Raw genomic sequence first — 25,641 nt, 5'->3', positions numbered from 1 at the left:
ACATACAAGGAGCTTTTAAATGTTTGCTGCTGTGATGACTACACCACATTTACCACTTGGCACCAGAATTGCATTTGATACAGCATATAACTATACCTGAAAACTTTCTGTATGCGCTGACCCTGAGCTAACCCACACTAATTTCATAAAAACTGCTATATCATAACTGAAACTAGTAGTGATTAAAAAAGCCCTTAGGTTCTCACAAATTGATATTCTTGTGAATATTAAAACCATAATGGATATCCCTGTTGTGAGTCCATGTGGGGTCTTTGTGATGTTCTCAAATGTTTGGATATATAACTCTAGCTGTAAAACAGGCCATATAACCATCTGAATTAAATATAAAATAAAGCCTCTGAGAGACTAATACACTTTTCAGTAAGCCTGCCAAAGAATGTCCCTGAATTTACCCAGAATCTCCTGGTAAAATGCTTAATGTATTATATGGTAGCCAGGATTTTACACAGTACTTTTTATTCATGTCTTGGACATGTTGATACTTATTCCAGTCATTCATCGAACATTTTTTTAATCAAGATTTATTTAAACAAAATATTTCAATGTCTTACAGTTGCTAATGCTCCTGGTGAACTTTGTGGGAAAGTATTTTGGATTTGATCATTACACATTGCTTTCACGTGAGATTTTGGGATCCCTTTCACTCTATGGGAGAAGAAAATATCCTGAACGAGATAGCACTTACATTTAATAACCAGAAAATTCTGTATTATATGTACCCTTTATGACTAGAATACACCACATTTAAATTGAGGAGGAATTATGTTCTGTTCTCTAAAGATACTTGGCAACACAGAAGATCTGTTCTAGTCCATTAGCGACTGTATTATGAGAAGAAGCTTTCCAATGGTACGCTGAAGACTAATTGTACAAGTCTTTAAAACAACATGGGAATAGGGGAACAAAGTGCAGTTTTTTTAGCTAAGCTCGTACAAGATGGCTGTGAAGTCTGCATTATAAAAATCATTTCGCTACATATATTGGTTTCTTCTTTGGCAACCTAAAAACAAGTCTGTCTAAAAATGTGGACTTCTCATAAATGACCTGTTGCATCAAGTGATTAAAACAAAACAGAAATATATGTCTATAAGTGTACATTCTTAGGAACGGATTTGTCTTCAGATATAACCCAAGGTGGTATTATTATTAATATTATTATCTTTTATTTATCAGGCGTTAACAAATTACGCAGTGCTGTACAATTTAAATGGGGCCGTTAACACCCATAGGAAATATACATTAATACATACAGACACATTAGGAGTTGACAACCCTGCCCATAAGCTTCCCAGTCAGGAATGGTGGGCTTTTGAGAGCCCTGCTCTTATTTAATGAATATTCAGGAGGAAAGCTTCTTAGAAGCTAATACATCATCCTAAATTGATCCATAGATATCATAGAAACCATTCATTGGCAACTTTAAGACCGGCCTGCAGCTTTTTGACGCAAATTCCTGATCTCTAGTGAAATTTAAATGTGCCCATAAAGAGGCAGACAAGACAAGAAGTTCTGTTGAGGACTTCTTGATTTACAGGGGTTATTATGCTGAAGAAGATGACCCAGTCGCAAGGTCAGCAAGACAGATTCCTGTCCTTCTGGAGAGTGAATAAAGAGAGAATGGCTGCAAACAACCAAATTCCCTGTAGATCATAATGATTTCATTTCTTAGCTTTTGGTAGGGCTTGCATGATTTTTTCCAGCGTTATGGAAATTCCATATGTGCAGTTTATGTTCTCTTAATTTATGTGTTTAATAGATTTATGTTAAATAATGATTTACATCAATGGACAGACTCACTGGCGCAAGTCAAGTGGCATATCAGCTTAAAAGCTGAAACATGGGATGTTGCTAGGCTCATTGGCCTGTCTGGGGCATGAGGCCATAACGAGCTTAGAAAGAACTTTAACCCATAGATGTGCTCTATATGCAACACACAGGCACATCCCATGCATGTATACACTAATATACAGAAGCAGTAGATACTTCAATACATCCAGTGCTTTACAAATAATCAGGGGTATCTCATGACATCATGTTTTTCCCATAAACAAATATATAGGAATGGTGCCTGCATTCTACATTAACATTAATTCTACCACATAGTCATTTTCTCTGCAAGGTTAAAGGTGCTGTTCCCCCTTGGACAAACATTACTTGTACTCATTGAGTTATTCAGATAAACCTTAGCAGATCAGATTTAATTCCACAATCGAGATGCAAAAGCAGAACTTTATTTTTTGGCATGTGACAGTTAAGTGGTCCTCCTCATCTGTCACTCTCTTTTCCACAAACTTTTTGATGTTCCTGAACCCACCTCTAGATTGTAAGCTTGCGAGCAGGGCTCTCTCCACCAAATGTATCGGTTTGTCTTAGTCTGTCAATTCTTGTCTTGTCATATCCCTTGAATTTATGTATTGTATTAAGCGCTGCGTAAACTGTTGGCGCTATATAAATAAAGGATAATAATAATAATAATAACCCACCTGATCCCAATGTACCATGACTCAGCTGCTACCTCTTGACCATATCCTCGCATGGCCAAGTGACAAGCTTGGTATCTCAGTTTCTTCTAATGCCACATGTAGGTGGAACATGTCTACTCCATCGTTGTCTGAGCCAGAAAGGGGACTGAGTTAGAAAAATGTTCTCCATTTTTTAAAATTCAAACTCCTTCTCTCAATATTTAAACAGGCTATGACATCACAGTACCCCATTCAAAACAAGCTGACTCAAGTTGAAACCTTTATTGGCCAAATCTTCACTGTGATTGTCATGGCTTTCACTGCTCTTGTGAAAAGCACTGTATAAAGTCATCCTGATGGAGAATAACACTGAACTGTACAGAACATTCCCATGCTTTCTCCCACGTTTACTAGCGTGGTGTGGCAAAGAGCATTTTTCTGACAGATTTAAGTAGTTTGGCTGCTTTTCTCTTGGCACATTGGAAAATATTAGGACGAGGGTGTATGAGAGAAAAAATATTGCAGATTTTATGAGTCTCATTTGTCTCATTGTGTTCGTGGGCATTTCCCTGCCAACATGCCAAGTGGAATTATCTGTTGAAAATGTATTAGTCTGTGTAGGTGTGAATTTGAGCTCATGTGGGATTGTGTTTGTCTGTTGGTAATCTGCGTATCAGTCTAGGGAACATTTGTACTTTGCAAGACTAGGAAAAATAAAATAATATCAGAACCTATTAATGCATATTTATTTCCACAACATACATGTATTACATATGTTGCTTTGTTGTGAAATTTACACTGCTTTAAAGACCCAGTAACATACATTTAGGTCTGCTGTTTATATAAGACCATTTTCTTTGAGCACTTTGGTTTTGAAGCATGGCATATACACATATCAGCCCTAACACTGACAGATGAAGTGAATAACACTGATACATTTGTTATCATTGCACCTGTCAGTGGGTGGGATATATTAGGCAGCAAGTGAACTTTAATCATCAAAGTTAATGTGTTAGAAGCAGGTAAAATGGGCGAGCGTAAGGATCTGAGCGACTTTGAAAAGGGCCAAATTGTGATGGCTAGATGACTGTGTCAGAGCATCTCCCAAACTGCAGCTCTTATGAGGTGTTCCCGGTTTGCTGTGGTCGGTACCTATCAAAAGTGGTCCATGGAAGAAAAAGCAGTGAACCGGCGACAGGGTCATGGGCGGCCAAGGCTCATTGATGCGTGTGGGGGGCAAAGGCTGGACTGTATGGTCAAATCAAACAGACCAGCTACTGTGGCTCAAATTTCTGAAAAAGTTAATGCTGGTTCTGATAGAAAGATGTCAGAAGCATAGCCAGTTGCGTACGAGGCTGCGTAGCCGCAGACCAGTCAGGATGCCCATGGTGACCCCTGTCCACATGCCTACAACAGGCACGTGAGCATAAGAACTGGATCACAGAGCAATGGAAGAAGGTGGTCTGGTCTGATGAATCACGTTTTCTTTTACATCATGTGGATGGCTGGGTGCATGTGCATCGCTTACTTGGAGAACACATGGCACCAGGATGCATCCACCTCGCAAGTTACAGGACTTAAAGGATCTGCTGCTAATGTCTTGGTGTCAAATACCACAGCCCACCTTCTAGTGGAGCCCATGCTTTGACGTGTCAGGGCTGTTGTGGCGGCAAAAGAGGATCTACACAATATTAGGCAGGTAGTAATAATGTTATGGCTGATCGTTGTATGTAACTAGAATGGTGACTGAAGATTCTGCCAGGCAGCACTGGAATATATCTGCCATATTCTATACCACTTAAACAGTCCTGATTTTCAGGCAATCTCAGTATCCCGCTCTCGGAGGCAATGTGGATCATGTGCCGGTTGGGGGCATCCTCTGATTTCCCCTGTCCTTCCCAGCAAGCTGTGACATTGGTAGAGATCTGTGCTTTTTACTGACAGCTTTGACATGGCCACCTTGTTGTGTATTTCAAGGAAGCTGGTTGTGTAGGGTAGGCAGGTAATCCCATTCCTGTCCTACTTCAACCCAGCCTCTGGTCGATCATCCAGTTGAAGGTATTTGGATTTGGACACCTGAACTCTTAGGGTGGTATGATTTTCTGAAATATGTACTTAACATACATATACTTTTTGTTTTACCTGATACATTAGGGCAGAACATGTTTCTGCCATCTATGTGCAATGTCTATCTGCACTTTTTCCCTTCCCTTGGAAGGTGCTCATTAGGAAGCATCTCTGAAGAACTCAGAATTTATCTCTGAAACACTGCTTTTTGTGTGTGTGTTTTACTGTGTCTGCTTTCCAGATGTTAGTTAGAAATGCTTTTTTTTATTTCTTGGTAGCATTCTGAATTCTTTGGCAGAGACATTCACCAAGTAACAAATGCATTTTCAGTTATTCTTCTTGGGGCAAATGCATTATTTATATTCACTAGTGACTTTTCCAAAACTTTCCATTATTATTATTCATTCGCTTCCAAGCAGAATCCATTAGAATTATTATAAATTGTGGCTTCCACACTACAACAGTTTAACCCCTATTTCCTTCAATATATTGAAGTTAGTGCTTTACAGAGACTTTTAATTAGTATTGATAAATTGGTATTGCTGAAGAAAGTACACATACAAATAAATATGATGAAAATTGAAGGGATGTTTCCCTTACTTCATTTTGTGAAGCTGCTGCAGCCCGGAGATCACCTAATTTTTTACATGAAAAAAATATAACTTTCATATGACTTGAATGCAAGAATTAAGGCAATAAAAGCGCACCGTACGCATAGAAATGCAGAACCTTTTTTGCTGATTAAAAAGCCATCAGTGCTGTGATTTATATTTTTCTGATGACTCCTGTTTTTGTTGGCAATTAATACTGGTTGTTTTTTTAACCCAGAATATTCAGATTATACTGATCAATGTGATCATTTGAGCTTTGTTGACTTTTTTAACTGAATCTTCCCTTCAATTTTTGCTATTTTTTTACCCATCAACATCCATTGACATTTAAATATTGGATCTCTATACAAGGTAATAAACTCCGGGGTTGAAAGCGTACACTGATCAATAACACAGATGCTTGTACAAATGGCTTTAGCTCCCTCGCAGCAGAGACCTTTAAACCATGCAGTGTTTAATTGGATCACTCAGCAGCGGGCTTGATAACAATCATCACAGCATAAACAGGTGTCCATGTCTCAGAGTATTACTCTCTTATTTGTCAATAATTATCAATTATCTTATGCAAATTAAAAAAAACCCAATATAAACTATTCAGAAGTTTAGGGTCACTTAGAAATGTCCTTGTTTTGAAAGAAACACAAAATTGTCCATAAAAATAACAAATTAATTAGAAATATAGTGTATCTTCATAGGCGTACAGAGGCCCTTTATCAGCAGCCATCACTCCTGTGTTGATGTGTTCGCTAATCCAAGTTTACCAAATCCTTGCTCTTCTGAGCACCCACTAAACAATTCTTTTCTTCTCACTATACAATTCATCTGGATAATCACCAACCACATGTTTTTTGATGTTTGCTCCCTTATGTCAGGGAACAAATGGATCTCTCTACCTCAGTGCAGGCAAAGTATTTAACTACCTCCCGTCTAATGATACAGAGATGCAGTGTGAACTAACACGCACACATATATATATTATATGTATATTGATGCAGTTTTTGAATCTATTTTGACCACTTGTATTCAAGTAGTGGTCCATGGACCAATAGATTATATGATGTTAAATCCAATGCGTTATCAAATATACTCTTTCTTCTCTCTTTCAGGAATATAGATAATGGGCTGTGTGCAATGCAAGGACAAAGAAGCAACCAAACTAACAGATGAGAGGGACAACAGTTTAACTCAGAGTTTGGGATACCGCTATGGGACGGATCCCACCCCACAACACTATCCCAGCTTCACTGTGACCACCATTCCGAATTACAACAACTTCCATGGATCTGCAGGACAGGGACTTACAGTGTTTGGAGGTGTGAATTCCTCATCCCACACAGGCACCTTGCGCACAAGAGGTGGAACAGGTATGACAGCCCCGTAACTTCTCCTCATGTTCAGTTACTGTTAATTAGGTGCTTTGACCATAATGTCTTTTTATAACCATTCACTTGTACAAAAACATCAGTATTATGCATGTGCGAAGCCACAAAAAAGAGAATGTTTACCAAAAAAAGTTTCACCCAACCTTTCCGCTGTAGGATGAATTGTAGAGAAGGACCTAATGTTTATTTTATGTGAATGAGCAATATATATTTGAAAAGCATGCTAATCATAACAGCTCAGCTGTTCATTGATATTTGCAAATACATAATAAATAAGGTCCAATTTACTAGCACCACAGGCTTCTGGTGTAGGGGGTTCTACTCTTCAGGACGGTATCCTTCTTATGCTTCTTTCTTCAATTATCATGCAGAATTTAATTTGCATGTCATGGTGTTGTTACAAACAGGGGTTGCCCAAATAAATTTAAGTCATTGACTTAACGATGCATTATGAAGAGACAATCCCAGTGAGACTCCTGTTTCAAGAAGGGTCTTGTTATTCCTGTATGATGCATTATGCATGGCCAAGTCAGATCTTTTTGAAGCCCTTTATTACAGCTTGTTCCTTTAGGGCTCTTCAGTCCAAATTCTTACGTGATGTGGAACTTTTTATGTCGTGTTGACCCACTGTACAGCTCTTTGGAATATAATAAATAATAATGAAAATGCAAAGTGCAAACTTATGTTGTGTGTGAAACATAAAAACTTAGAAAGTGATGGCAGATAAGCGTACTGCTCCAAGCCACAAGCAGTAAGCCATTATCCAACCTCATCCAAAGTCTCCATGTTTTTGAGTGCATTTATAAAGGGGGGTACATTTGGGTTCCACATTTGACCATACTATATGATGTATATTTTTTTTCTCTTTATGTGCAATATCATTATCTAACATTTCCCTGAAAGATAAGTATTGTCTACAATATTGTATGCACACCCCCATCAACCATTGTGTTCCAGTACTCAAACTCATGCTGAGTCCCATTAAGGACGAAACAGCTGTCCATGAGTGGTGATCTGGCTTCTGCAACCCTGTCCCGGGCTTTTTTAAAAGCTGTCTAGTACAGTGGATATAGATTCAAAATGGTGGTCAAAAAGGCAAACGGTTTTGCGCACGCCTATTCGGGATCCCTTGCTGTGGTGATAGCACTACAAGGTTTCTGTGGGAAAAGCAAGTTTCCACCCTGTCTGCTGGTTATAGATTGTATACAGTGTATAATAATGCTTGTGCTACACCGGCAAATATTAAAACAGACAAGTAATATCTGCTTCATTAACAATATGTTAAGAGTAAAATCCAACTTTGATTATTTGAAGCACAGTGGTCATACATTCCTAGCTCTCTACACAAAAAATGTCTCCATCAAAGTGGAAATTATTTTCGTTACATGCTTGCAGAAAACTGGCAAACGCTGATGCTAACATAACCATATGGATTCAATTTGATTGGGTTATGTTGTAACTGTGTTTGTAGCCTTGCGCCAGAATTAATCCATGTATGATTCAATCTATCACATGCTCCATTCGGTAAATGATCTGTTTTTCCCTTTAGGAGTAACACTTTTTGTGGCTCTTTACGACTATGAAGCAAGAACAGAAGATGACTTAAGTTTTCAGAAAGGAGAAAAATTTCAGATACTTAATAGTTCGTAAGTATTGGCTGGATTTCTGCTTTGTGGATAGAACACTAGCTAAAGAACCCATTTTCTTTTAATTGGTGTTAATCTATGAGATAACATAGGGGGTTCCAATAACTTCAGATTTCCTCCAAATTAGTCATGGTAAATGACTTAAATATGACTCTTTAAACGATAGCAATTTAAGTACAGCAATTATTACATTTAATGCGTATGCATTTTTTAAGATATGTCAGTAACACATGTAAGCTGACCCGCCACAAAGCTTATTAAGTTCCTTCTAAAACTGAGCAAGGTCTAAGGTCAACTCTGAGAATCAAATTGCCTGTTGCTGTTCATCCTCCATAGTTAGGGTTTCTTGACTACAGTTCTCACAGTTAAGTAAATGAACCCCTCTATGTGATTGTGTCTTGGCATACCTCACATTCCTAGTATATGTTACACTATTTGTGTATGTCTGTACTTCTCTGTCAAACATGTTAGGCGCAGAAAAAAGAACATTACTGAGATCAGCAGTTTATGGCCTTTATTAGCATTAGAATACATATTAGTGCCCTGAAATATACAGGCTATATTTCTTTAACCTCTTTAACATGGGTCGAAAGGTGCAGCTGCCCTGGGCTCTGGTATAGCTCAGGAACCCAAAGGAGCTGTCCCTTGGACCCCATTAGAGTCAGCAGAACTAGTGCATGGTACAGGTCTGTGCAACCACTGGCACCTATCGACCAACGCTTACTTGTGGCTTGCGTATCACCTGCTTGTAGACAGCATCTATATATGATGCCATCTCCTTGCACCCGACAGCTCATAGATCGTGAAGGAGGGAGGTCTGTGTCAATGGTTCACAGGGTTTCAGGTACTGTGCAGCAGTTGCGCACACTCATGTATGATTGGGCTGGGGGGTCAGGGGTCCCTAAGGAGAGCATCCCTCTGCCCCATTATCTAGAAATCCAGCCCTGGTTGCAGTGAGATGAAACATTTAAACTTTTAAATAGAAAAAAAAGGTAAAGGGCTGGGGAACTTTTACTGCCCTACATCATTGCTCCGTGCTTCAAGTGCCTCTCTCTCTCCACAGTTGTTTGCCGCTCCTGTCACCTTGTGATTACAGAACCATCTTTCACCAGACCAAGCCCATGTTAAATATTAAAATCCAGTGTTACCCATAGCAAATTATGTTTAGAACACCATTAATACTTTGGGACTGGTGGGCTGGTGCCGTACCGGAAATAAGAAACTTAGCTGTATTTACCCAAAATTCCAAAAGGTGCCACCTCTTCTCTGTTCATTTATGACTGTAGGAAGCAGTGGAGATGAGAGCCAATCCCTCTCTGTGAATACCTGAGGGTAAACTAGTAGCAGCCCTGCAATCATTGACTGACGATTATATTAGAAGTTAAGGGGCAATGTTTTGAATTGCATCCTTGTCTAATTAAAGAATGACCAAGCACCGGCTTCCTACATAAACCAAATCTAAAATCAAATTAAAAGACACACACACTCTGTGTCCATTGTATATAAAATGTGTATCGTGTTCATTGTACTGTTTTTCAGCTGTTAAACCTAGTTTTCTGTATGAATAGTGACATGTTTTCTGTACCAGCTTTTATACGTCAGTTCCGGTTTGGCTAGCTCCTTACCAAGTTCATAGTAAACTAGTGACATCTACTGGTGAGACCCTAAACCTCTCTATTGGGTTTTTGAAATATATATACTATACATAGATTTTAAATGAATAAAAGTTTTATTTTTATTTAAATGCTTGTTGAGGTTGAAGAAATTTAGCCTGTATATTTCAGTGCACTAATATGTATTCTAATGCTAATTAACGCCATAAACTGCTGATCTCAGTCATGTTCTTTTTTTCTGCCCCTAAAACACGCACAAATAGTGTAACAAATACTAATAATGTGCGAAATGCTTTACTTAACTGGGAGAATGTAGGTGAGTTGACACATTTAAACCCAGCAATTTCACTTTGTATTAAGATTAACCAATCCTTAAAATAATTTACCTCTTCATTAGTTGATCCAATTTAGACCTTCTTCTTGGTCATTAAAAAGGCTTAAATATGCAAAAATGCAGATGACGATCAGGGCATACAGTTTACAGCAAAGTTCAATAGAATGTTGCATTTTGTGTTTGTATGTCCATCAAAATGTTATGGTTAAGTAACGCTTCTATGATTTCAACCTCTACAGTGAAGGAGATTGGTGGGAAGCTCGGTCTCTGACAACTGGTGGAACGGGCTATATACCAAGTAACTATGTGGCGCCAGTGGACTCCATTCAAGCTGAGGAGTGAGTGGTTTCAAAGTGTTTTGGTACCATTATGGTAGTGCTGTCATATTATACCACTTTAAAAGTGAAATAAACTGAGATCTGCCCCTGTGTCACAAATATTTATCTGCACGTTCATGCGTCTCCACATCGGTTAGCACCCTGAAGAACTTTACTTACCCAACCCTTTGCATTTATTAAGTGGTTCCATACCTAATCTCCTTTGTACATTAGAACTTTATCAGTGGATCTTTATAAACACATGCCAATTGGCTGAATTCCTTTTTTGCAAGTAGTATAGAGGCTCACAGACATCAAATTGTTTATGTCAACAATTCATGTTTACTTTAATTATGTTTACTTTTCTGTTATTTGTTTTAGATGGTACTTTGGCAAACTTGGCAGGAAAGATGCAGAGAGGCAATTGTTATCTTTTGGAAACCCTAGGGGTACTTATTTAATACGAGAAAGTGAAACTACCAAAGGTAAGTTGCTACTTATTGCCTTTTATCAACCTCTGCAGCGGTGATGATGAAGCCACTCAAGTAACATTAGTGCTTTAGCTGTTTTTATGGTTGGAATTTTTAGCCCTGACCTTGCTTACAAATGGAAACTGTTGCTGTATCCTTTACAAAGAAACTGCTAATGTGTAAATAATAGAATGGTATACTAATTTATAGCAGTGGTTCCGACATACAGCTCCGAAATCCCTCCAGCATTCACATTACAAACTAGTATCTTGTGCCCCAACTTATTGCACTGAACTTCTTCATATGAAAATTGTCCTTCCCAAAGGGCACAGCTGTCAAATGTCAATCCCTTAGGGTCTGTAGTTACCCTTTTACCAGCTAAGAGGAACATATTTCAGTGTCTGTCTTTAAAACCATTCCTTTTCTCTCATGTGCCCCTTATCAAGACATTATACAGTTCCCACAAACAATAATTGCCTGTAGCTAACGTGGTAACAGTATACATTTTGCATGATTTTGTATATTGTGTTGGTCAAACAAAATATGTAAAATAACCTTAATAACCTATTTCAGGTGCCTATTCGTTGTCAATTCGTGATTGGGATGATATGAAAGGAGATCATGTGAAGCACTATAAGATTAGAAAGCTCGACAATGGTGGCTACTACATCACAACTAGGGCCCAGTTTGAAACTCTTCAACAACTGGTTCACCACTATTCAGGTATGATGACAGCTCTTAAAATAGTCATATATATATATATATATATATATATATATATATATATACACACACAAAGATAGGAGCTTCACAGGAACATGATTATTATTAACACGTTGCATTAACAAGTTTTGGGCAATACAAAGTGTATGCATTGGTGAGGCAGTAATTGTTATTTAATTTGTTCATCTGGAGCTGAAACTTTAGCTCTTTCTATATTAAAGGCAAAGCTCATGTTAGAACTGCATTTCCTAGATTATTCTAGCTAATCACCATTTTTTAATGCATACCATATATGTTTAGGTTTTAGAAAGTGTTCTGTGAATAGAAAATATACTTACGAGGCTACGAATGTATATATTTTTACGTTATCGCTATGCTTTTTTTTATGTTACATTCTATTTTCTTCCACTGCCATTTCATCCATTTGTTTGGCAAACTCATCACTTTTGTTTGTGTTGGAAACAAAAAAGGAAACATATTGAAATGATTTTTAACTTATAACAAACTCCAAGATAGCAATATAAATGTCTTTTTATAATCATGCAAATATTGCATTGTATTAAAGTGTATTACGTCCAAGGCTTAACATTATAGATGACCTTAAATTAACTGTAATTGATTCAAATAAATATGGCTCTCCTGCTCCGAGACAGTATCTCCTTGGAGGGCCAGAAAAGCAATTTTATAAGTCCTAACTAGTTTAGGGCAGACATGGTTAAATCAGTAAAAAAAAAAAACGCCTCTTCATCTTCAACCAGACCGGAACTCTATCTTTTTGTGTGCACATTGCAATCGCCCTCTTTCTGCCAACTAGATTTGTTTTCTTTCTGCAAGCCCTGTCTGGTGTGTTGGGTTTCCTTGGTTTACTGCTTGTGTCTTCAAGTGGAACAAATAAAGGTCCTTAAACATAAGACTAATGCCATGAATCGTAAAACGAGTATAATAACAGCAAATGCAACGTGGAAGTTTTGCTAGTTCCAGTCTAGTTAGCTTCACTAATCAATACATTTTAATTGCATAGGACATGTCAGGGTACCTACTTGAACCTCATCCAGATTAGTTTAGCACAATTATTCACTTCCTTCTCCAGTCATCTTTAATTGGCAACTTCAGACATATTGCAAGCGCTTGCGATACCATGTCTGCCAAAGACATGTCCGCATCGCCCATGAATCAGTAGCGGAGGAAGTGATTGCTCCAGTAGATGTATTTCAGGCCATCCGGGGACTGAAAAGTTCATCTAGTGGCTAATTTGCTCTTGGCAGAGAAGAGCAATAGAAAGATGTACCGAATGGAAAATTAGATGTAAATGCACTAAAAAGGAATGTTTCTTTAAATATTAAAGTGTTTTTTTTTTCCCCATGAAATCTGACATTGCCAGTAGCACATAATTTGTTCTTCTAACTTGGTAGGGAGAAAATGATATTTATTTAAGATTAAATTCTTTCGTTTCAAAATCACCATCCAGAGGTCAAGGCTGTCACTGAGCTCTTGTTCCACAGTAGCCATTTAAACAGGCAGTTTGGTTTATCAGAGTAATTGGCTGTTGTTGAAGACTGAATAATAAATCATATCTTTTCTCAGGTCACCAAGTTTAATGGTGTATTCAACTGTTTCATAAAAAAAATATTAAAATCATAGTTTATCTGTAAACACAGCATAGTCTGATAAATAGAAAACAATCATTAATTTATAATTCGTATATGTTAAAAGCTTCATTATTATTATGATGTTGCCACAGATGTAAATGGGGATGGAAGCGTATTTTTTCTTCATTGTTTTCACATTAAAGGTGCTGTTCCACTTCACTGCAAAGCTGGCATTTTCTTATTTGCAACAGGCTATCAGTGCCTGCTTTTTTTGTCACAGTGCAAGTTTTCCTAGCAAAGTTTATAAATTATAAATTCATATAACTAAAGAGTTATTTCTGGCAACGGTTTGTACATTGAACAATGCTAGGAATGATGATTCTAAAGAAACGTAGATGGAGCAGCATTGTTGTAATTTACCCCAATTATGCCCCTGCCAATGTAGAATAGCAGGCCATACAATCAAGTCTTGTAACAGTTCAGTGGTAAGGAGGTCCACCGGGCAATTTTCGATGCAGGCTAGTAGTCCTCATATAATGCACACTGTGTAAGATCAGTTGTGTGCCACCAAAGTTCAAATATCTTCTCAGGTTTTGATCTAACTTCAAGTACTCTTATGATTTTGCTTTTGCCTCTCAGATATGTGTGGTGCAGCTTTTAATGTGAACTGGGCTGTTCCCAGTCTTCAGAGATGCTTTGCCTTGCTCTTGTTGTGTTTTTCATGTCCTTTTCTCCTTTGCCATCTTTCGCATCTCTCAGAGAGAGCTGCCGGTCTCTGCTGCCGCTTGGTAGTGCCCTGCCATAAAGGAATGCCAAGACTTACTGACCTGTCTGTCAAAACCAAAGATGTCTGGGAAATCCCAAGAGAATCCTTACAGTTGATCAAGAGACTGGGAAATGGGCAGTTTGGGGAAGTATGGATGGGTACGCAGAATAAAAAATACTATTTGTGTAACCTGCTCTTGTGCAGAGCAAAAACGGGAAAGATGGAATGTGAAAAAATGTAGGGCAAATTATTATGGATTCTCGTAATTAGTAATCATTGGGTCACATGTAAAAAAGGGATTTTATTCCAAGGTTATCTGCATGGTCTTATCATAGCAACCAGTAGAATGTTGCAGTCAGCAGGAACTTTCTATCTGTTGTTCTGGTTATAAGACCACTAGAATCACCTTTTCTATGCATATACCTAAACCCAAGTGATTTTGGGGCAGCCAATATCTTTTAGGGCCCAAACCAAGAATCATGTATGTCATTCTATTTTGAGACATTTTCTATTATGAGATGTTTTTCCATAAAATATCACAATGAATTTACCCAAAGCCACCTTCCATCTTTCTTACTGCATGCTGTTGATTGAATTAAATGTATTTTCCGTTTTTATTAATTCCCTTTCTTATAGAGAAAATCGATGGTTTGTGTTTTAATTTAACAATGATTGCACCGAATCATACTCCACAAACTGTTGGATTGGCTAAAGATGCATGGGAAGTAACACGGAATACAATATCACTACTGCAGAAGCTCGGTCAGGGGTGTTTCGCTGAAGTGTGGTTTGGTAAGGTGGATAAAAAGGTGGGGTGTGCAAGAGGTCCCACTCTAGAGAAGAAATGTTTAGCCAAAACATTGTTTTCTCCGTAATTAGCTAACCAGTTCTGATTAGTTAGAAAACCCCTAGAAAGTATTGAGAGTGATAAAGAGACAATACTGTGTGTTCTGTCCCCAGTTACATTTTAATACAACATGACCAGAGTGGCTCAGTCAGTCCAGATGTTATAAGGATTAACAGATTTTCCGACCCAAGGGTTTGCATTCCCAATTCCGCCAGACACATTTCTTCCAGCCGTTATTGGTAAATGTGTCCATATAGTAGTTAAACCTTCTTGGGGATTTTCACATTTTATTTACCAGTAATGCATCAAGAATAATGTCTGACTGTAAATTCTTCTTGATGTCTCAAGACCATTGCTAGAAAATGGATGGCTTGCCCGTCATATATATATGACACATATCCTTACAGGCTGCTACCATTTCAAACAGTGGAGATAAACTATGTGTAAAATACTTGTTAAAATGTAATGGCTTTAATACCTTCACAATTAAGAGTGGCAGACTGAGATACTGATTATGTGAAAAAATGCTAGATACGTTTCGCCCTCACTCTGAAAATTAGTGGCTTCTCTCCTCACTCAGAGCTTAGTTTATTCACAAAAGCCCTCCATTTTCTAGTACACCATGACATACTTTACAATCCCTTTAAGGCCTAATTGTACTAACTCAACATTTGTTTAATGTCTAGTATAAAGGCTAATTAATGTTAAAAATGAAAACACGTTAGAAATGTGCTGCTCTCAAGGAGAATCAGAATTTTGTAAAATGATAAAAAATTTTGTAATGAACTAAAAACTTGGGTTGTAAGAAAAGTGTCTTCTACTTATCTCATTATTCTAGCGCTGCATGGGGTGTTGATTCTTGTTACTAAATATTTTTACAAATATTTGGTACCTACGGGTTTATGTCGGAGGACAGTAAATACAGGTAGTCTGACATGAAATCTAATGATTATAATTCATATTAAATTTCCATCAACATAAATATGTAATCTGTTATTACGATGGTTTAGAAGCTAAGGGTAAGATGTAATATACATAGCCCCATGTCATGAGTGTGGGATTGCAAGCAGAGGATTGTGACTGAACACGTTGTTTACCTGTATATGTAAAGAAATCTAAGTATCTCTCGCTTACATACAACGAGGGTTTGATACAGATGCTTAAACGCCTGTCCCATGTCCCTGCTCTGGAGCATCTGAAGTTTTAGCTTGCTTGTGCTATTACAGAAAAATCTCCATGACCGTTATCATCTAGATCCTACCCACAATGGCGATCCAGAACTGAACTGTGAGGCAAATTTCCTCTGCGCAAGGGAACTAATAACCCCAGATGTATATTTTGGCCTTCATGGGCATCAGTGGGGTCCAGCTGGTATTGCTGTAGGTGCAAGGGAGCAAGGAAGTCCCCATCTAGACTCACATTTACACTTGTGGTGCACCCCAAGAGATCCTCAAAAGGGGAAATTACATACATATATGGTGTAAGAACAACTCAACCGAAACCAGACAACAGGCTTAAGATCTGGCCATACATTCTATCCCCGCTTGTGAGTGTCTGAAGTTTTACTTACTAGTGACTATTCAGAGGGGAAAAAAATTCCAATGGCATATCACAAGGTCAGTTTGGAAACAAAAGGTAAGGCAGATTTCCCTGCGTGAGAGAACAAGACATATGTTTCAGCCTTCATGGGCCTCATCTTTAGGGTCCAGTTTGTATCCCTCTAGGCACTAATCAGCAAAGAGGTTCACGTCTAGACCCTTTAAACTTGACCCCAAGAGGGTAGAAATACATACAAAAAGGACTTGAAAACAAGTTAGCTAAAATTTTAGACTCTTCCTAATATGGGCATAATATAGGGCAGGCTATTAAGCATATGTCTTTCTCAATTGTTTCAAGCATTTTGTAAATGTTATTTCACCCTTTGAGGATCTTTTTGGGTTAACCCCAAATGTAAAACTGTGTCCAGACATGGACCTCTTTGCTCACTTGTGCCTACAGGTATACCGAGTGCACCCCACTGATGAGATCTATGAAGGCTTAAATACATATTTAGGGTTGTTGTCTGTCTTGTGCAGAGGAAACTTGCCTTGCGTCTTGGTTCTGGGCTGTATGCAGGGTCAGACTAAGATATCAACAGACTTTTCTTCGATAATGGTACATGTGAACAGAAACTTGAGGTGCACCGGTGCAGGATGCGCCGTAGGGCAGGCTGTTTTTGCAGCTGTCTGTTCTCAGATGAGTTGATCTCAAACTGTTTTGTAAATTAAGTATCTCTAGATGTACTATAATTAGATGTGCTATTTTAACCACACAATGTTATTAAACACAAAATTAATGAGGGGTAATTCTCAACATTGTTTTATACATTGATATAAAAATGAGTTTACGTCTACATTCTTAACATACATTTCAAATGATTTAGCTTTTAAACTCAGATACAAATTATCACAGGAATGATTTGATCAATTGATAAAAGTGTTTTCATTTTTAATCATTGATGTTCCTTGAAATATTTTAATTTAATATTCCTTTAGTAAATGTCTGGTCTATTTGACCTATTTATTTAATTGCTTACTTTCTAAACTCTGAAGTTTCTGTACGTTATTCTGTCCTGTAATTGTAGTTTTCTTCTTTACTGTGTAACAATGAATGTGTATGGTGTTTGTTTTTGCTGTCACAACTGTTTGACCTTTCCTGTTGTGTTGTATGTGTCCTATGCTTTAGATGTGGTGCATGTTAACCAGTAAAGCAAACCCATGCCATTGGTGGTGATGCTATTATAAGAGTTTAGTAATATAACATGTGCTGTGGAATATAACTGCTATATAAATCAATAAGTACAATAATAATGTGTCTAGAACATATAACTGCATTATAGGCACAGTGGGGTATAGTCCCTGCATGTGACAGGAACCAGGATTCTTTAACTGTTAATGCACTAAATACCAGGCATATAGTTTAGCAAACACAGTATCATACGTGTTTCACTAAATCCTGTGCCACATATATATATATATATATATATATATATATATATATTATATAATTTTAAAGATTTTGCAAGGGCTTCCTAATACTTTTTCAGTGAATAGAAGTATAGTTTATTGTATAGTTACAGCTAATGCACACTTCTATGTGTATGTGGCAGGGGATTTGGATATATATTCCATTGGACCATTATATAATGTATGCAGTGCATTAGATATACAGATTATAAACCAAATTATAATATATAAAAAATATACATATTTATAAGTCCTATTATCTAAGTAAGGTTATAACTTGAGACGTAGTTTGCCACGTTTCATCATATAAATGGAAACTGCAAATTTGATGGCTGATCAAAGAACCCGTCTAGTCTGCCCATTGCTTCTGTTTTCTGTTATATTATTAGGAGCATTAGAGATGTAGTCCAAGTGCCCTTTGGCAGGCATGTTGTTTTTTTATTACAGAAAAAAATACCACAATATTTCAGAATACACCAACCAATGGCATGGGCTTTATTTATTTTGCCTTAAATCATGTTACCTGCTAATATAGATTTAAAATGAGTTTCCCTGCTCGCAGGTACATGGAACGGAAACACCAAGGTGGCAATAAAGACCTTGAAGCCAGGAACCATGTCTCCAGAGTCCTTCTTGGAGGAAGCTCAGATTATGAAGAAACTGAAACATGACAAACTTGTGCAACTTTATGCCGTGGTGTCAGAGGAGCCCATCTACATTGTCACAGAATATATGAGCAAAGGTCAGGGCGCACCACGCCATTCATTTTTCATTTCAAATGCCCTTTTAACAAACACATGCCTCTGGAAACACTTAATTGTCGTGAAACACAAAAGCTGGCAGTGATAGTGTTTGTTACATAAACTAAAGAAAAATGTCTTTGTTGTGTTCGATTTATGTGATTAAATAGTATTTTGTTCTAATAGCTGCTGCAAACTCATTTTTTTTCTCTCAGACGGTATACTTAAAAAATAGCCTGCTTAGAATGTGTGCCTAATGGGTATGCAAGGAACTTGTCTCTGTGAATTCTGAAGCATACTTACTATTTCACCATACATTTTCCTTGGGGTATATAAGATCTGTATTCCTATCAGTGTGCATTTTGTTTAATATAATCTTGATATGATGAGATATGCCGGTGTCCTGTGGGAAGCAACACACTTTCATACTGTCGGTACTGACCTCCAACAACCAGTTCTAATACTACAATCGCTTAAAAGCATTTTTTTTGTTATCAGTCCTGATTTTAGGGATTCATGGGCCTGGAGCTGAAACTTGTGCAGCATCCAGCGCCCCCTCCACTTACTGCATGTACCATCAACATTAAAAAAAAAAAAAGCGGCGGATGGTCCTATTAAAGGGACATGGACCTGAAGCTCCACCAGACCCTATGTAAATTAGGACCTGCTTGTTCCCCTCGAGCATGTGTTTTTAGCAGTGGATCACATTTTTGTTTTCTTCATTTTAAATAGGTTTCAATGTAATGACACCGGGACAATGAGCTTGTAGCATAGGTTTTTTTTTAGCTGAATTCTATTATCTCATGTGTTGTTTGCGGCTTTCCTTTAATATGCTTTATAACAGTATATAGAACCCTTTAGATCCATAAATAGATACACTTTATCTGTGTGGGATATTATGGTAGAAACCATGAAGGAGCAATGGTAAGGAGGTAAATAATCACTTTGATATGATTTTAAAAGGGAAAATGAAGTCAATAAATAATAATAATAGTAATAATAGTGATAATAATGCGTTATTCTGTTGCAGGAAGTTTGCTGGATTTTCTGAAAGATGGGGAAGGAAGAGCTTTGAAGTTGCCTAATTTAGTAGATATGGCTGCACAGGTAGAGTAACATACAAAATATTTGCTACTTCTCTGAGTTTTGATTATTTTTTCTAAGAAAGTTGCTTTCTGTGTACAGGTGGCTGCAGGCATGGCATACATTGAACGAATGAACTACATACACAGAGATTTACGGTCAGCAAACATTTTGGTTGGCAATGGTCTAATTTGCAAAATTGCTGATTTTGGACTTGCAAGGTTGATTGAAGACAATGAGTACACAGCAAGGCAAGGTAAGGTCATCGTCACATTTTCATTTTCATATATATGTTATATGAAATGGATAATGTGTCTTTTTATTTTGTTCTTTACATTGACATTTGTCATTTGGCATAATACTAGCTTGTCCACCACTGGCAATCTTTTGAGAATGTCTTTGCAAGTACAAGCAAAAATAAATAACCCTTCCATAGGTGATCTGAAAAAATTACAAATTACCTAACTACTCTGAAACTGGAATTCTGAAATCTCAAAACTCTTAAACTCCAGGAGGAACTGCAGCTTGTTTTCAGAATGAAACTGTGATTAAATGCATAGCATATCAGCAGTTCTTAAACAGTTTTCCTCCTGTTGTCTTGCTGTTTCTTGATAACACGGAAGAAGTAATCTCTTGAATTGTCTCTCTGATTAAGTGCCAGGATACAGAGATGTGCAGCTGCAGGCAGTTAAGCGATTATGCTGCTAGACTCTGTCTATGTGTCTCATCTTGTATGTCAGTTCCAGCACATTCTGACATTCAGATAAAGAATTGAAGAAGTGAAGGTGCTTGTCAACGTTACAGAACCAGAGAATATGTGAAAGGCCCTGACCGGTTAGCAGATAAATCTATGTATCTACTTGTTGGATGGTAAAGCTCGATTATACAAAATAACTGGTGCTCTGAGGACTTTAATCCAAAATAGTGGCTATTCCTTTTGGACAACCCCTGCAGCCTTTATCAAGACGTATTTCCAGTCCGCAATAAGATGACATTTAGGACTCTGAATTTTTTTGTGACACGTGAGACTTGATTTCAGGGTGATATAATGTATGAAACTTATTATTTGCATTTGCAATGTGTTTCAGTCCAAATATACTCACAAAATGTAAAAATGGAGTTAATCTCTACTCCTTTTTGTCTCTAAAATTCCAAATACAGTATATATTTCCACCCTCCTTTGTGGCATACTAAAGTCCTTAAATCCCTTACCCTAATCCCATGTATAGTGGTTTAAACAGAATACCACAGTCTTCAGATTTCTTACCTCACACTTTTCTTCTGTTTCGTGTTAGCATGAGGATGGAGAGGCGACTCCACTGCATGATTTGTAATGACCGGGCTTGTATCTCCTTTACTACCAGGGCATGTGTTGGTGGATTACGTCTCCTCATGAGCTTGGAAGAAACAAATCTGCAGAAAATCTTCTACCTTTATCCTATTTTTGTAGCATTTAAAAATCTGTCCCTTTCAGCAAGCTCAGTATTCACCTGCTAGGTGACATCACAAAACTTCATAATGGTATCATGATTTTGTAATGTTCAGGAAAGAATGTGACATATGATACACTATTGGATATGAGGAACTAATGCCTATACCTCCATTTTAGACCAGAATATTAAGAATAAACATCAGCTAGACTACACAGGGCTTAATTTTAGCATGCTAGGCTAGATATATCACCATGTCACCAAGACTAGCACTGTCACATCTCATCTCTTCACTATTACATTTTTCTGGTTGAACACCATACTATACCATATACGTACTTGATATGAAGACAATGTCCAGCATTAAATGTGAAAATGAAAAGCAGACTATAGCATCACTTCATGGTGACATCATGTGATGAAGTAATAATGTTGAAGGGGAAGAAGTCGAGGGCACAGAGATAACAGGGAAACTATTTTTTTAACTTTCCCTGTTATCTCTGTGCCCTCGACTACTTTGCACCACAGTGTGGTCACCCACAGGCCTATCTGCAGCACCACAGAATTCCATTTATAACTAAACTTTTATAAGCGATTAAGAGGTTTCAACATACCTTATTTTGCTAATGAATATTTTTTTTCACTGACATGCCCCAACGTATTACTTCCTGTGAGGACTTTAGGCGTGTGGAGTCCAAAATGCTAGGAGGCCGGGCATGTGGCACAGAAGGACAATCGAACAGTAGGACAGGGCTGGCAGCAAGGTTCATGAACGACAGGACAAGCAGGGTCACAAATACAGAAGTTCAATCAGAACAATAGCAAGAACACGCTTTAGTACAATATATCAAGCAAATAGTAAGGGGCAGGTTGCATTTAATAGGGGATGTCCTAATTAAAGGGGATCACATGATTATGTGGAAGCATCCCCTTTAAGAGGCTTGCACGCACATTGGGGAACACTTCTACAACAGAGATAGTGACTGCAGCTGTCAACTGGACAAGGTGGCCCTCATGCACGCCATCGATAGATCACTATTGACTTGCGCAAGGCACGGAGAATGCCAACTGCACACCCCCTCCCTGCAGGAATTCCAGATTTGCCAAAGGCAATGCAAATGTTCTTTGCATGCTCCTGACACTCCTTTATTGACTTGCAGCAAATTACTGGAAGTTGGCAATCCTTGGCTGTCATCGTGGGCCGGTGATAATTAAGCAGTAAATAATCATGGTTACTTTCTAACAATAAATACATTGCTCATGGAATTTATGTTTGGTGTTTAGTGTGTTTTATGCCAGGTAATAGAATGTTTAATTGGTATTTTTCTTATGAAATTGGATATTAGTAATTGCAGGGTTAAATGTTCCAGCTCACACCTCATTGCAGCATGTGAACATTAAATGTGTCTTTGTATTTGCCACGCAGGACCCCACCGTCTTCTGCTGACAGATGGTGTTTGTTACTTTCCTGTGCATTGTAAGATTAGCTTTTGTATCAGTGCAGCGATAGACAGTTTGCCTTTCAGCTCTAGGATTAGTTCTAGATTTTAATATTTAAAGATGTTGTTGCGAGAAATTGAATGAAAAAGGAATGACTTACACAAAAAACATGTTTGTGTATATGTCCATAGATAACGATGTGACACCTATGCAACATAGAGCAAACTATATAGAAAAGCTGCTAGTTCTTTCTTTCAGGGTACACCGTATAAACCTACATTCATTCCTCCTCTCGATAATGCATACAAAGTATATAGTATGGTGAAAACTCATTGTATTCTCAATGCACAGCAACCATCATTCCAAGAATTCCTTAAAGCTTCTGTCACCTATGCATCATAACCATTTGAATTTGGATGTTCTGTTACTTTAAAAACAGCCGTCTAAAACAAGTCAGGAAAATACATAAATTTAGGGGTTTATTCACAAACAGTCAAGTGCAATCCGTTTTCAAGTACAAATGAGCATGTTGTCAAATGACTACACAGTTGTACATTCTAAAATAAACTAAGGAGTTCCAAGACTCCTAGTCTCTTCTCATATGCTGTGGGATCGGGGCTTATTACATCTAAGGGAACACAGGCATCCCATGGCTAAGGCGTATCAGCGGCCTCTGTTAATATTAATACCACCCCGCACATGGGTGAGGAGAGGACATGCCAGTTTCCCCTGGTTAACTGTTCATTGGGATTTCCCCCAGTATTTATTTTAATGAGTTTTCTATGTTTTACTTAGGGGTAATTGTTGGGTAACTGTTAATCTACGGGCGAGTTAATGCTGTGTAAATAGTCAATCAGGTCCATAAGACTGCTTGATGGGTACTAATAGCCATGACATGTGTTTGCACATACTGTCAAGATAATTAACGTGAAAATACGTATTACCTGAAACATGACAGAAGAAGACATAAAATAACAACAAAGATATCAATAGATAAATAAAATAGGTAACTCAAATATTGGCTGGACCTTCTATGTAGCTCTATATCAGCCATTAGTAGAGTGGCTTCAGAGGTAGAACTAATTTCCTGACAGCTGTAGAACCTACCATCCTGTAACATCCTAAATAATATCTCAGGCTTTCCAAACAAATCTAGAAGATGCTTAGGCAAAATGAGACTAATGTCAATATGGCACCAACGTTGGTAACATCAAGTCCATTTTCAGTGGTTTTTACCAAGCCAGAATTCCAGTTTGTTCTCAAATTAAAGATTTTATGAGCCAGTTCTGTGCAACCTTATGCTACATGGTAAAGATCATCCAAGGAGATTTAATGAAGTAATTTCGTACTTGATGAAATGGCATTCGTAGTCATTGTTTTGAAGTTTTTAAGATTTTTTAGCTATATTTTCCTTACAGCCACCACTTAGAACATACCTGTAGAACTAAGATTTATGTTTGTTTTGTCCGTAGGTGCAAAGTTCCCCATAAAATGGACAGCCCCAGAAGCAGCACTGTATGGAAGGTTTACAATAAAATCTGATGTATGGTCCTTTGGTATTTTACTGACAGAGCTAGTGACAAAGGGAAGAGTTCCCTATCCAGGTAAGTGTGGAAAATCTCCCACCTTGAGTTAGCAACATCAATAACAAATGTAAGGGCTACTGATACGTGCCATATTTGTGTGTTACACATTCCCCTGTTCCATGTCTCTGCTTGCTCTATTATAATGATTAGTGCATTATGTTCTTTATTTAACAAATAGACCTCAGTACTACTAGCGCAGTGAAAACAGGAGGTATGTTTTACATTTTCTAGCAGTGGTGTATAGAGAGCTTGGACCGACTGGGCATGTCTGGGTGGTGGTTGTCATTTGGGGTAGCCTGGGTACTGCCCTGGATGAATACAGTCCTGGTTCTCAAACCCCACCACCACTAGATCTTGTCAAAGCATATACAAAATTTAAATAGCCACTAAAAGGAACTCCAATAATTATTATTAGTGATAAATTAAAAACATTAACACTGTTTTTATTTTAAAAAATCTTAAAATGTTTTAGGCACCTGCTTACTTGTGTGTGTCCTGAGTTCTGATATGTTAGCCCAATCTACTAGACAAACACACTAAGTGTCAAAATATTAAAATGAGTGTGGTCTTCTCTATTGCCTTTCTAACCCATGTGTGGGGGGGGCAGTGTCCCTTTGTTTCCCCTAGAGGGACTAATTAGAGGAAAGTGAATGGAGGTAACAAAATGTTATAATATCACTATTATTAATATTGTAATTATTCGTTATATTATAATTATTTTACCACTATAATACTACATAGAAGGCCCTCTAAAATCCCAGTTTATGACATCACTGAACTACCTTCAGTGAGTTAGTCATAAAGATAGAAACAATTTTTTTTCTTTATGAGCTATACATTTGCTTGCAATGCTGTGCAACTTATGTATGACTTTTTGGTAACCTAGCCCTGCTGTAGACAAGCCTAATACTGACTTGTATATTCACAAGATTTGCATTTCTCTGTAAAACTAACTTTCAATAACAAGTTATTTTTCCTTTCTAGGTATGAATAACCGTGAGGTATTGGAGCAAGTGGAGCGTGGGTATAGAATGCCGTGTCCACAGGACTGTCCCAATTCACTGCATGAGCTCATGCTTAACTGCTGGAAAAAGGACCCAGAAGAGCGTCCTACTTTTGAGTATCTACAGAGTTTCCTGGAAGACTACTTTACTGCCACTGAACCCCAGTACCAACCTGGGGACAACCTGTAAAGTCCTGCCTGCGTATACACCACTTTGGGTTCAATCCTTAGAATTCACTTCCACGTTAAGGATTGCTGTTTCTTCCAGTGCAAACTGCACACAGATGTGAAATTAAACACTTCCAGGAAAAATCTTTCTTGACCACTTACTAGAATTATTTGAAGGTCCTCTTTTCAGAGAAAATAAAATAAAAAGAGGTGGAAACAAACAACTTTACTTTACTCAAGCAAAAACTTTGATAACGCATTATATATTGTTGTTATGTAAACTGCAGAACCTCTATTCACTGTAAATATTAACTTTGTGCCAATTCCCAAAATTAGAG

At 37.7% G+C, this 25,641-nt stretch overlaps 1 protein-coding gene across 3 annotated transcripts; it reads left to right on the top strand.

The window, feature by feature from the left end:
• The first annotated feature begins 6,278 nt into the window (after window positions 1–6,278).
• Window positions 6,279–25,325, top strand: LOC149284629 (tyrosine-protein kinase Fyn). 3 transcript variants are annotated; one of them, XM_089496478.1, is made up of 11 exons: window positions 6,279–6,525; window positions 8,093–8,189; window positions 10,376–10,474; window positions 10,835–10,938; window positions 11,497–11,646; window positions 14,638–14,793; window positions 18,416–18,595; window positions 19,624–19,700; window positions 19,779–19,932; window positions 24,019–24,150; window positions 25,117–25,325. In XM_089496478.1, exons 1-11 carry the CDS (start codon window positions 6,279–6,281, stop codon window positions 25,323–25,325), a joined length of 1,605 nt encoding a protein of 534 aa, XP_089352604.1. The 3 variants fall into 3 exon arrangements, with proteins under 3 accessions (XP_089352604.1, XP_089352603.1, XP_089352605.1); XM_089496477.1 differs by lacking the exon at window positions 14,638–14,793 and adding an exon at window positions 13,995–14,159; XM_089496479.1 differs by lacking the exon at window positions 14,638–14,793.
• The last annotated feature ends 316 nt before the right edge of the window (window positions 25,326–25,641 follow it).

Source organism: Sceloporus occidentalis, unplaced genomic scaffold (assembly GCF_023333645.1).
Source record: "Sceloporus occidentalis isolate IW3139 unplaced genomic scaffold, rSceOcc1.0.p SCAF_90, whole genome shotgun sequence".
NCBI classification, from domain to species: Eukaryota; Metazoa; Chordata; class Lepidosauria; order Squamata; family Phrynosomatidae; genus Sceloporus; species Sceloporus occidentalis.
This window is presented reverse-complemented; position numbering and strand designations above follow the sequence as displayed.

Coding starts and splice junctions, on each gene's coding strand:
- LOC149284629 (XM_089496477.1), top strand. CDS start 6,279: ATGGGCTGTGTGCAATGCAAGGACAAAGAAGCAACCAAACTAACAGAT. Junction 8,190..10,375: donor TTTCAGATACTTAATAGTTC/GTAAGTATTGGC, acceptor CAACCTCTACAG/TGAAGGAGATTGGTGGGAAG. Junction 11,647..13,994: donor ACTGGTTCACCACTATTCAG/GTATGATGACAG, acceptor CGCATCTCTCAG/AGAGAGCTGCCGGTCTCTGC.